At 48.1% G+C, this 13,044-nt stretch overlaps 1 protein-coding gene across 3 annotated transcripts in view; it reads left to right on the top strand.

Moving 5' to 3' along the window:
* DDX24 (DEAD-box helicase 24) overlaps window positions 1–12,024 on the top strand; it is a 32,910-nt gene extending 20,886 nt beyond the window's left edge. For all 3 annotated transcript variants that reach the window (XM_043556923.1, XM_043556921.1, XM_043556922.1), the window contains exons 3-9: window positions 165–677; window positions 1,727–1,880; window positions 2,163–2,678; window positions 4,784–4,859; window positions 7,883–8,071; window positions 9,659–9,788; window positions 11,475–12,024. In XM_043556923.1, the coding sequence (XP_043412858.1) occupies window positions 165–677; window positions 1,727–1,880; window positions 2,163–2,678; window positions 4,784–4,859; window positions 7,883–8,071; window positions 9,659–9,788; window positions 11,475–11,746 (1,850 nt within the window). In that variant the 3' untranslated portion in view covers window positions 11,747–12,024. The remainder of the gene's footprint in view (window positions 1–164; window positions 678–1,726; window positions 1,881–2,162; window positions 2,679–4,783; window positions 4,860–7,882; window positions 8,072–9,658; window positions 9,789–11,474) is intronic.
* The last annotated feature ends 1,020 nt before the right edge of the window (window positions 12,025–13,044 follow it).

Raw genomic sequence — 13,044 nt, 5'->3', positions numbered from 1 at the left:
CTGGTTGCAGTGCTGTGGGGGAATCTGCTGGGTGGAGGAGCTTGGGGTTGGTCAGCCTGGCACTTGGCTATTTCAGGATCCCTTAGTCTGTGTAAAAGAGCCCCAGAGAAAAGGTATGTGCGTTTGTTGATTCACACCGTTTTTGTTTTTGTTTTACTTCTAAGGAAGTGGAAAAACCCTTGCCTTTGCCATTCCGATGATCCATGCGGTACTGCAGTGGCAGGTGAAAAAGAAGCCCACTGCAACTCTAGGGAACCCAGGAGCATTACCTAGCGAGGCCGGGACCGAGGCCGGAACTGAGTCTGGAGTTTTGCCTGATGAGATTGGAATTGAGGGAGAAGCCCTGCCCAGTGAAGCTGGAGTGAAGGCTAGAGCGCCACCCAGCAAGACCGAGACTGGAGCTGCCGTGTCGGACCGGGCGCTGCCCCTCTGTGATGATGATGCTGGTGAAGGACCTTCTTCCCTGATCAGGGAGAAGGCCATCCCCAAGCAGGATGAAGGCAAAGAGGAAAAGCTGGATGAAGAGCAGACTGGAGGGTTAAAGCAAGAGCTGGGTGGCAAAACCGCCACCTGTAAAGCACATCCGAAGCGCCCTTTACTTGGACTGGTTCTGACTCCTACCAGGGAGCTCGCTGTCCAGGTTAAGCAACATATTGATGCCGTGGCCAAGTTTACAGGTGAGGTTTGTTTAATTCCATTTAATAAATATTTCCGAGGATCCTAGAGGATCCTAGATGCCGGGGTGGCAAAGGTGAATGAACTGTGGCTCCTACCCTTTAGGGGAAATCTTTCTCTCCTGCCGGAGAATTAAGCCTTACAGAAATTGTTTGATGCTTTGTCAGTTCTCCTAAGAATGACACACAGCTAATGCCGTTCTAGATGCATGGGTAGTTAGTTATTTATTGCATATGGTGGATGCTTAGGGCAGAGATGGGCAAAGTGTAAAGAAAGTGCAGCCATACCCATTTGTTTACATTGTGTCTGTGGCTGCTTTTGCACTATCAAGGCAGAATGCAGTAGGGGCCATTTAGCTCACTAGGCCAAAATGTTTACTATCGACCCTTTCAGAAAAAGTTTGCCAACCTCTGGCTTGGGGTGTTGAACTTACTCTTTGAGGGAATTCCTTTTGGGATGGGCTGCACAGTGTGAATTTTAACTTTATACTAAAAGCAGCAGTACTTACCAAGCTCTTACTGTGTGCCAGGCATTTTGCTAGGCACTTCGCCTGCATGATCCTCTGTGTTCTTTCCACATTGGATACCTTGAGAAGTCCTCCGCGAGAGAAGAGAACAGAACAGTAGGCTATTAGAGGAGGTTCAGAGTCATTCTAATTGAGGGGGATGGCAGGGTTCCTAGAGAGGTGTGGGATAGCTGCAGAGTGACATCTTTCCCAGCATTGTGCGCTGCTGCTCAGTTTTCCGGGAACTTTGGATGTAAATATGCCTGGGTTTGAATCCAGGTCTTCTGTTGTTGATAGAGGGGAGGGAGTAGAAAGAAATGAGGTTGGGGAAGCAGGCAAGGCCTAGACCATAGAAGACTTGATGTGCCTTCTAGGAGTGACACCAACGGTTAGGCCAGGCCCACTCTTTTAGCGCTATCCAAAAAGAGACGGGAGCTGTCCTGGTGGTTGATCGCCTCTGCTAATTTGGGAGCACCTGTGTCAGCCTTGTCAGAAAACAAGCAGCCAGACTGAATAACAGGGTCTCTCATATTTTGTGTACCATAGGAATTAAAACTGCTATCTTGGTTGGTGGAATGTCTACGCAGAAACAACAGAGGATGCTGAACCGCCAGCCCGAGATTGTGATTGCCACTCCGGGCCGGCTGTGGGAGCTAATTAAAGAAAAGCACCCTCATTTGAGCAATCTTAAGCAGCTCAGGTAAGTGACAGTACCTCTCCTTTCCCTTTCCCTCCCTTTCTGAAGTGGACCTGGGGTGGCATGGTAGTATATGCAATACCTTCTCCTTATCACTGCGTGCCACAGTGTGGTGCCAGCCAGACTTGGGCCTTTAGAAAACCCAGTGTGCATGAGGAAGGTTAGTTGAGCCCTGGAGGTGGTGGCACGTGTGTGTGTCTCTGTTGAGAGCTGCGATGGTAGTCGAGTGTGCTGTGAATGACTCCTGCCACTAACCAGGTTATGTGGATCTGTCTGGATCTGCAGGTGCCTTGTGGTCGATGAGGCTGATCGGATGGTTGAGAAAGGCCACTTTGCTGAGCTCTCACAGCTGCTAGAGATGCTCAGTGACTCCCAATACAATCCAAAGAGACAGACCCTTATTTTTTCTGCCACGCTGACCCTGGTACATCAAGCTCCTGCTCGAATCCTTCATAAGAAGCACACGAAGAAAATTGACAAAACTGCCAAACTTGATCTCCTCGTGCAGAAGATTGGTATGAGGGGCAAGCCCAAGGTCATTGATCTCACCAGAAATGAGGCCACAGTGGAGACACTGACAGAGACCAAGATTCACTGTGAGGCTGATGAGAAAGACTTCTATCTGTACTACTTCCTGATGCAGTATCCGGGCCGCACGTTAGTGTTTGCCAACAGCATCTCCTGCATCAAACGCCTCTCTGGGCTCCTCAAAGTCCTAGATATCATGCCACTGACCCTACATGCCTGCATGCACCAGAAGCAGAGGCTCAGAAACCTGGAGCAGTTTGCCCGTCTGGAAGAGTAAGTCAGGCCTGTACCCAGAACCCAGGCTCTAGCCATTACATCAAGGTTGCCAGGACGGTGGGAGAGGGTGGGAAGCTACCTTCTGACATGGAGGCCTTATCGGTAGAAGGTAGCCCTTTTTTGCACATCATGAAGCAGGCTTACTCTCACTAATGCATTTAGTTGCTAATAATGCCCAACAGAAACTTTCTTAACAATGAGTAATGGTAGGGGCTCCTGGGTGGCTCAGTCGGTTAAGCTCTTGATTTTGACTTAGGTAATCTCATAGTTGTAGGATCGAGCACAGAGCTTGCTTACGATTTTCTCTCTGCTTCTCTCTCTGCTCTTCTGCTCCTGCTCTCTCTCAAAAAATAATGAGTAATGGTGACGATAATACCAACTGTTACTGAACACTTAATGAATCAGTAAGTATTATGCTGGCGTTTTAAATACATGACCACATTCATTGAATTCTAACATCCTTGAGAAGGAGCAGAGTAGATTCGTGGTTAAAAAGAGAGAATCAGATTGCTTGAGGTCAAGACCTTGGCTGTGCCACTTCTAGCTGACCAAATTACTTCAGTTGTGTTTCACTTCTCTCATAATTAGCATAACAGTATAATAATAGAAGCTAATTGAGAGGTTGTCGCATAGGTTAAATTAATTTATACATATAAAGCATTTAGAACAATGCTTGGCCCATAGTGTGCACTTGCTAAACGTTAGCTTTAATACTTATTTCGTATCATTTATTATCATTATTCTCATTTTATAGATTGAAAACAGTAAGATCTAGGAAAGCTTGCCCAAGGTTTCTCATCCTGAAAGTGACAGAGCTGGGCCTCAGACAAGCGTGTCAGGCCCAGAGTGCATGCTGTGTCCTACTGTGCTGTCACTGTGCATCTCTTTTTGGGCCAGACTGATGCTCAGACAGCAGTGTGCATGTCGTCAGGATAAGGGCCTGTGAAGGTTGAGGTTGAGTCTTGATTGACTTCTGCACAGTGTTTTGTCCGGTTACAGAGTGATTAGTTTCCAGAACAAGTGTTTGGTTTACCTCCCTTGGAATGTTGCCAGATAGAATTTAGTGGTTTACTTGATCAGAGAGTAGGAAACGATGGCCCATGGACCAAATCTGGCTCACTGCTTGTTTTTATAAGTACAGTGTTATTGGAACACAGCAAGGCCCATTTATTTATTGTTTCTGGCTGCTTTTGCACAGAGAACAGCAAAAGTTGAGTAGTTTCAAAGCCCAAAGTGATTTACCATCTGGCACTTTACAGAAAAAGTTGCCGCCATTGACTTAGAGCTGCGGTTTAATGTTTCATAAATTTTAATTTGCATCACATTCTTGTGCCCTACATCAGAGCTATAGGGAGTGGGGATTCTGAAAAGCCCAGAATCTTACGTTTTGAAGACATACATACCTCAGGTGCTTTTGACTTTCTTTGAAGTACGCACACATTAAGAAGCATTACCCAGTGAAATTATGTCATGCTTACTATCAACCGGGCACTGTTCTAGGTAATAGAACAGTGACTAGTGCAGAGTCCTTACTGTTATGAGGTTTATGTTCCAGTGGAGGGAGATGATAAATTGAAAAGCAAGTCTGTAGTTTGTAAGGTGTTGCTGAGTGCTGAGGAGCAGAGTTGTGCAGACTGTGGGGTATGGTCAGGGAGGTTTCTCTAAGAAGGAGGGATTGTAGCAGAGTGTGGACAAAGCAAGGAAACCGGAATGTCTGAGGAATACCTTGTAAGGCCTAAGGTGTAGCAAGTTTAATGGCTTAGAGGCCAGAGCATGTTTGGCATGTTTGAAGGAAAGCGAGGAAAGTGTATGTGAGGGAAGTAAGTGGGACGGTGATAGAAGACGAGGTCCCTGACCTAGAATGGGCTTGACCTCATTTAAGTTACTGAAGGTAGCCTTTTATTGCAGGGTGTGGCTTGTCGATTGTGGTCAGCGAGACCCCACTTTGGATCCTGGCTTCACAAGTGAACGGCCGTGTTTATGCCTTGGGAGTTAATCTGTCTGAGCCTCAGTTTCTTTATCTAGTGTATTCAGCAGGTGGTAAGAATTTGATTAATGAGAGCTGTTAGTTGTTATTAATGAGCTTTGTCTCTCCACCACAGTTGTGTTCTCCTGGCAACAGATGTGGCAGCTCGGGGTCTGGATATCCCTAAAGTCCAGCATGTCATCCATTACCAGGTAGGGCAGTAGAGACTTTGTTGTGCTAACTGGGGAATTTTTTTTTTTTTTCAACGTTTTTTATTTATTTTTGGGACAGAGAGAGACAGAGCATGAACGTGGGAGGGGCAGAGAGAGAGGGAGACACAGAATCCGAAACAGGCTCCAGGCTCCGAGCCATCAGCCCAGAGCCTGACGTGGGGCTCGAACTCCCGGACCGCGAGATCGTGACCTGGCTGAAGTCGGACGCTCAACCGACTGAGCCACCCAGGCGCCCCTGACTGGGGAATTTTTTAGGTGAAGGTTTGGGGAGGGAGCAGGAGGGAGGAGGAATTGTTGGTCCCAGGGCCTCATGCAGCAGAGTACCACTGGCGTCTAGTGACCGACTAACTGCTGTCACTTTCAGAATACTCGTGAGATTTCTTTTTTTTTTTAATATATAATTTATTGTCAAGTTGGCTAACATGCAGCGTATACAGTGTGCTCTTGGCTTTGGGGGTAGATTCTCGTGATTCATCGCTTACATACAATACCCAGTGCTCATCCCAACAAGGGCCCTCCTCAGTGCCCATCACCCCCCCACCCACCCACCCAGTCAACTCTCCAGTTGTTCTCTGCATTCAAGAGTTTGTGAGATTTATTCTTTTTTTTTTTTTTTTAATTTTTTCTAACGTTTGCTTATTTTTAAGAGAGAGAGTACGTGCACGCAGGAGTGGGGAAGGGGCAGAGAGCGAGGCACAGAATCTGAACCAGGCTCTAGGTTCCACGCTGTCAACACAGAGCCCCACTCGGGGCTCGAACTCATGAACCATGAGATCATGACCTGAGCCGAAGTCGGACCCTTAACCGACTGAGCCACCCTGGCGCCCCTCATGAGATTTATTCTTAAAAAACCTCTTGGCATTTCTGATGTCACATCGTCCTTTTCTCTGATTTGGACAAACTAATTGATACTTACCGGCAGGTTAGAGTCTTGTTTTCTTTCATGGAATGGGCATAGTAGCATGTAAACTGGCTATCCTGGTATAGAGAAATAGAAGAGTGTGGTAGCTTAAGACCTTCCTGGGCTTAAATCCCAGCCATGTAACTTTACGCAAGCTATTTTAATCTCTTTAAACCGTATGTTTTTATTTGTTAAATGGAAGTTATTATAGTATCTACTTTTCTAAGTTTTTTTTTTTTATTCTAATGTTTATTTTCGAGAGAGAGAGACAGAGCATGAGTAGGGGAGGGGCAGGCAGAGAGAGGGGACACAGAATCCGAAGCAGGCTTCAGACTCTGAGCAGTCAGCACAGAGCCCCACCTGGGGCTTGAACTCACAAACTGTGAGATTATGACCTGAGCTGAAGTCGGATGATTAACCGACGGAGCCACCCAGGCGCCCCTCTGAGTTCTTATTAAAGTGAACTAAGTTATTATGTGTGAAGAGCTTAGAAAAACACAAGGCACATCCTAAGCACTTACTAAATGTCAGCTGCTATTGATACTGACATTAATTATGCATGCACCTGGTGAATATTAGCATAGTGTGGTGGTGAGGAATATGGGCTCCAAAACCACACTTGGAGCGTTTGAATGCTTGTGGCCTGCTTCATAGTTGGTTAGCTTTGGGCACGTTACTTGGCATCTCTGGTTTTCAGTGTCATTGTTTGTAAACTGGGAGTCATAATGCTGCTGAAACCCTAGGGTGATGATGAGAATTAAATGGGCTCCTGCTGATGAACACCTCCCACAGTGCTAAGTACCCAGTAAATGGTAGCTATCTGGCATTATTATTTCTCCTTTCTAATTCCTCGTGCTTTAAAAAGTCTTTCAGGCTGCCAATTCCGTTTAGCAAATCTTTCTTCATCCTTTTTTGGGCGAAAGAGGCTGAGTCAGTCTTTGTGGGAGATATCCAGATGAACAAAGCATAGTCCTGGCCCCAGAGAAGTATCAAGTCCACTAGAGGAGATGAAACGACCATAGCCGTAATTTAAGGCAGAAGGTGTTAGAAAGTTGTAAAATACAATGGGAGAGAAAAGTAACTTCCAGTTTGGGAGGTCGGAAAGAACTTTGTAAAAGATGCTTTGCATTTAAGAATGGGGAGGATCTGGGTATGTAGAGGTGGAAGGAGGAAGGAACGTGTGGAAGTAGGCAGTTGGCCGTGAGTTGGGGTATATGTTGGGGGAACAAAGTGAAGAATGGCCAGTAGACCTCATTTCTAGCACCATTATGAACAGTTCATAGCGGCGCTGAGAGCTGCATTGGAAATGATCGTGTTATCTGGACTCGGTGGAGAAGGCTGTTGTTGATCAGTGGTGTGTGCCACAGGAGTGGGAAGGGATTGTCAGTGCCCATCCACACCTGTGGGTGACATGTCCAGTATATATTAGAGTGGAGGCAGTGGAGCCCAGAGGTCAGCATAGACTTTGAAGTTGGACCGCTGTGGTTCAAATTGTGGCTCCACTGTTTATTAGGGGGTATTGCTTAACATCTGTGTGTTTCAGTTTCCTGGTCTATAATACGGATAATCACGAAAGCATCTATTTTGTGTTGCTGTTTGTGAGGAGTAAGTGAGATAATACATGCAAATGCTTAAAATTGCCTGGCCCATTGTAACCACTCAGTAAATGTTGGTTCTGATTACCATGTTCAATCATTCATGTAGAGTTACTGAAGAACCCGCAGAGTTTCTTTAGTTAGAGTGGGAATTGTGGTCAGAGCTTTGGCTCAGGAAGATTACAATGGCAGTTTTGGGTTGGGTCAGGGAAAGTGGGGAGGACGAGAGAAGAAATAAGAAGTGACTGTCATTGTTCTTTTGGGTGGTCACGAGGGTCTGGAAGCAGGGGAGGGCAGAACAGGGGCCATGGGAAGGCAGACCCTGCACAGTGAATGGGCTGAAGAATTAGGACTAAGGGAGAAGGGCTGGATCGGTCCACATTGCTGGAGAGGTTTCTGCTGCCTGACTGGGAGGGAGGGAGGTCCAGCATTGGGCTGGTGGCCCTGAGGGGAAGAGCATGTTGGGGGACGGCCACACGTTGACTTCCCGGTTCTGCTTTTGGCAGGTTCCTCGCACCTCGGAGATCTATGTGCACCGAAGTGGTCGAACTGCTCGGGCCACCAATGAAGGCCTCAGCCTTATGCTGATTGGGCCTGAGGATGTGATCAACTTTAAGAAGATTTATAAAACCCTCAAGAAAGATGAGGACATCCCACTGTTTCCTGTGCAGACAAAGTACATGGATGCAGTCAAGGTAGAAATAAAAGTTACAAACCCAGTGCTAACGAGGGAAGGGATCACGCCGCAGCCTCACCTTGCTGGGAGGCTCTGGCAGTAGAAACCTTAGAAACTAAGTAATGATTCTGCCAACAGCTAACAGGCAGATTCGTTAAAAAGAATGGGGACACTGGATGTGGTGGGAGAGAGAAATTGATGAGTGTGCAAAAACCTAGGGGATTTTCTTCTTGAGCCCTTTCTTCACTGCCTGCCCCTGGAGCCTCTGCTACTCCCTGTCCACTGGACAAGGACCATGAGTGTGGCTGCCTGGACATTGCATCCGGTGGTTGTAGGGAAGTAAGGTCAGCTTGTCTCGCTGAGGCACATACTAAAGGTTTGTCACATTCCTGAAGCAAATGCCAGTAATTCCTACCTTTGGGGTTTTACTTTTTTTTTTTTTTTAATTTTTTTTTAACGTTTTATTTATTTTTGAGACAGAGAGAGAGCATGAACGGGGGAGGGGCAGAGAGAGGGGGAGACACAGAATGGAAGCAGGCTCCAGGCTCTGAGCCATCAGCCCAGAGCCCCACGCGGGGCTCGAACTCACGGGCCGCGAGATCGTGACCTGGCTGAAGTCGGACGCTCAACCGACTGAGCCACCCAGGCGCCCTGGGGTTTTACATTTTAACTCAGTATGCATTCAGCTGAGTAGGTGCTGCTAACTGTGGGCCATCGTGTGTCAGGTACCAAAGCGGGGTGGGTTTTCTTCCATAGAGATCCACTGGCTCGTGAGGCAGGCTGAGCCCGTGCTGAAGTTTAGGTACAAATGGAACACCGTGGCACTGGTGGGCATTATGGTTATATTGGTAGGAGAGGAGGTTTCCTCCAAGCTTCTCGCCTGTAGAGAGGTAGAGAGCAGACAGAATTCCAGGAATTGAGGGAGCAAAAGCATGAAACAGTTCAAGGACTGTTGGTTCCTCTGGCTCGAAAGGAGTGTTAGCCGTGTGGGGAAATACAGTGGGAGGTGAGCTTGGAAGAATGGAGATGACAGAGGATTTCCCGTTAGGAAGGTTGGGAGCCACCCTGGCTTCCTGTGGCTCCTTTCCCCCCACACCACAAGGTCTCTTCCATTTTTCCCGTGTTTCCTGGCATTGCAGCCTGGCCCCAACACCCACAAGCAGGAGAGTTGAAATGTTTTTGGCAAAGGACGACATGGAAGAGAGAAGGCAGTTCTCTGACTTTGTCGACCCTGTGATCAGTCACAGTGGGGCCCTAACTCAGGACTATTGGGGTGGTTCAGGGTCCCAGCTCAGCTTGGGAGCTGTCGGTGGTGTCTGGGGAAAAGAGTTCCCTCTGGACACCTGGAGATTGGCAGTCCAACTGCGGCGAGCTTCCACCAGGTGGGGCTGTTCAGGTTTGTCATTGGGAAAGCTGGCTCTTGTGATTTCATTTGTGCCCACTCGTGCACTGATTGCCCTCTTTGCTTTTGTCAGGAACCAGAACAGATTCATTTTGATGGGAGCTGATCTCAGGGGCTTTTTTGAAAACCACAACTTCTATGAGCCTTTGCTTCCTAGAGGCTGAACCTTCTGTCAGATGAACACTCTCTACTCCTTTCCCCCAGGAACGAATACATTTAGCTCGGCAGATTGAGAAAGCTGAATATCGGAACTTCCAGGCGTGTCTGCACAACTCTTGGATCGAGCAGGCAGCAGCTGCCCTTGAGATTGAGCTGGAAGAAGAGATGTATAAGGGTGAGTGGGCTGGGTGGGATTTGAAGGATACATTCAGCGTTTTCCCTTCAACTTTTGTCTGGTTGGAACCTCCTCACAACCATGGGTCCTTTTAAAATCAGCAAGATGCCTTTTCTTTCTTTGTAACAGGCTTCAGTCCCAGATGAGCCTACGGCCCTTGGCCTTTGTTCCCTCTGTCTCATTTGTCTGGAGCCTTCGGCTGCCTCCTTCATGTGGAAAGGCAGTGGAGTATAGCAACATTAGGGGTAGGCTCTGTGGCCTGGCAGCCAGTGCTGGTCCATTCCCTCAACTGGCTGTGTGACCAGGTTGAGTTCCTTAACCTCTCTTTTGTACCTAGGCTGTCGTCATGTGTAAGACACAGGTCCTAAAGTTCCTACCTCCTGGGGTTATTGCAAAGATGGCTTGAGTTGATGAGTGTAAAGTGCCTGTCACAGTGCCTAGCAAATAGAAAGTATTTGGTACATTTTCAGGTATTTATGATCGTTGTTGTTACTGTTTATCATCTCCTCTGACCTTCATGGTCTCCGGACAGAAACAGCAGGAATTACTGTCCTTTTACATATGGAAACCAGAGGCTCACGGAAAAGGAGCAGTTTGCACAGGGAAACAGCTCTACTACTGGGCCTTTCCTGAGCCCCTATTCTGAATGTGGGCAAGAGCCTAAGGATCCAGGGATGACTCTGTGTGGTCCCTGCTCTAGGAAAGCTCTTGAGTCTGAGAAGCGGTAGAACCAAATCTAGAACTGATGACACCAGAGTTAGATCCAGTGTTCTTTCCATCCCACAGGTGGGCAGCTCAGCTGAGGTGTTGGCTTTCTCGGTGCCAAAGCCAACAGATTGGGAGGCTGACTTAAGCTGTCTGCTCAATATGGAAGCTGGGAACCAAACCAGCGGGCTTGGTGACAAGGAGCTGTTCCTTCTGTTAGCTCAGGCGTGGGCTGTTGACAGGTCAGGCCCTGGCTTCCCTTCCTGAGGACAGGCTGGTGTGGAGGCCTTGACTGTGCCGGCCTCCACAGGTGTAGTCAGTGCTGGTGGTGAGGTACAGGAGAGCTGGGCTGCGGACGGTGTTCACAGTCTCCTGGAGGCTTTGTACCTATTGAGTCACAATGGTCATAGGAAGAAAATTGGTTTTCAAGTCAGGAAACCTGGGTTTTAATCTCAGTTTGACAGCTAGCTAGCTAGCTCTGTGACCTTCAGCAAGTAACCTTGACTGTAAAATGGAGAGGATTCTGGTCTTAGAGACTTTTTTTTTGAGTGAAGACAACGGTGGCCCTGAGTATCCCCCTCCTAAATGGTGTTGGAAGTTAGCCAACACTAGCTTCCATAGAGAAGTTTTGAGCCTTGGTTCTCCAAAAGTTCTAAAACATTTTTCTTAAAAAAAAAAAAAAAAAAATTTTTTTTAACGTTTTATTTTTGAGACAGAGAGAGAGCATGAGCAGGGGAGGGGCAGAGAGAGAGGGAGACACAGAATCCGAACCAGGCCCCAGGCTCCGAGCTGTCAGCACAGAGCCCGATGCAGGTCTCGAACCCACCAACCGTGAGATCGTGACCTGAGCCGAAGTTGGATGCATAACCAACTGAGCCACCCATGTACCCCTAAAACATTTTTCATTACAAGTATCCATCGAGGGAAACAAAATGCTTCTACAAATCACAATAAATATGATGTTTTGTATTGTGTTTTAAGGAAGAAAAACTGACCAGCAAGAAGAGCGTAGGAGACAAAAGCAGATGAAGGTCTTGAAGAAGGAGCTGCGCCATTTACTCTCCCAGCCGTTGTTCAAAGATGACCTGAAAACCAAGTATCCAACTCAGTCTGGCAGGCTGCCCACGCTCACGTCTGCCCCAAGAGATGGTGAGTCTGCTTTGGGCTGCCTGGCCAAACAGAAGAAGAAGAAGAAGAAGAAGCCGAAAGAGCAGCAGCAGGAACAGCCGCAGCCAAGTACAAGTGCAAATTAACCACGCTCCAGGTCAGAGTCTGTGGGTGACGGCACGTTGTTTCTGTGTTCTCTGGTTGTATGGAAAACCTGCCCACTTTGCATTCCACTCCACTGTCCACCCCGGTTATAGAAATCTCCCTCTTCCTTGCCAGCGCCCACTGCAGGCGAGACCTTGTGCACATTTGTGTTTGGAGTAAGAATTCTATGCAGCGGCTTATATATTTCTGTATTCCAGTGTGTACAGGCTTCTTGTACGTTCAGCTTGGTTTTCTCAATTAAAAACGGTGGTCAGAACCAGCATGGTATCCTGAGTTTTTAGCTGGAACGTAGCCACGCTAATCCTTTGGCTGCAGGCTGCATGTGGGGTGTGTGTCGTCCCACTGGACGGTGTGGATGGAGCAGTACGCCTTCGCTTGTGTTGCTGCTTTTCTCCACAGCAGACCCCTAACGGCTCTTTAGCCCTCTACCGCTCACTCAGCTTTTGCCTTGTCTGAGCCACTCTGCAAGATGGGCAGGGAAGAGGCTGCCATCCTCGGGTTTCAAGAGAATACAGGCTTCCTTAACGTCAGAGCCACTTGTGGGAGGCCAGTGACAGCGTGCCGAGTCTGGCATTGCGAGGCACTCGGGCTCTGGTGCTAGCCAGTTTCTCCCGCCTTTTCGCTCCCCTCCTCTGTGTGACTGAACGGATTGTTGCCCGTGGGTCCCACGTGCCGCTTCCCTTATCCTGAGCCTTTTATACAAGCTTGTCCCTCCGCCTGCTTTCCTTTCCCGTCCCTGAGCACTGCGGTGTGTACTTTGGGTCCCTGAGCCCCCAGGAGGACATAGCGTCCTGTGGCTCCCACAGTAGCCGTGCTCACCCTCTTCCTAGCACGTGGCACATTGTATTGTCTCTCCCAAGCTCCTTGACAGCATAGGCTGTTTTTATGATCCCTTGCAGCCCTGGGGCTTAGGTCAGGGCATCGTGTAAGTACCTGCTGAGGGAACTGGTGACCTTTTGGTGCCACCCGAGCTTTCTCTGGCTTAGTCTGGGTAAATAGCCACAATTGCCAGAGAAGCATAGATTTCTTCACAGCTAAGCCTGGGCTTCTAAACAGGTGTCTCCTCGGCTTCATGGTTGACAAGGTTGGCAGGATGGCGGCGGTGTTCTCTCAGCCCCGCTGTGTAACTGCAGCGGGACAGCTGGCCTGAACTCAAAATCGGGGATCATTGAGTGTTGACCAAGTACTAAACGCCAGTAGGCACTTTCATCCATTTTATCATTTAACGTGACAAGGTCCTGAGATACAAGTCCCAGTACCTTTTTGTAGTTGAGAAGGT

The sequence above is a fragment of the Prionailurus bengalensis genome, chromosome B3 (genome assembly GCF_016509475.1).
Source record: "Prionailurus bengalensis isolate Pbe53 chromosome B3, Fcat_Pben_1.1_paternal_pri, whole genome shotgun sequence".
Lineage (NCBI taxonomy): Eukaryota > Metazoa > Chordata > Mammalia > Carnivora > Felidae > Prionailurus > Prionailurus bengalensis.
This window is presented reverse-complemented; position numbering and strand designations above follow the sequence as displayed.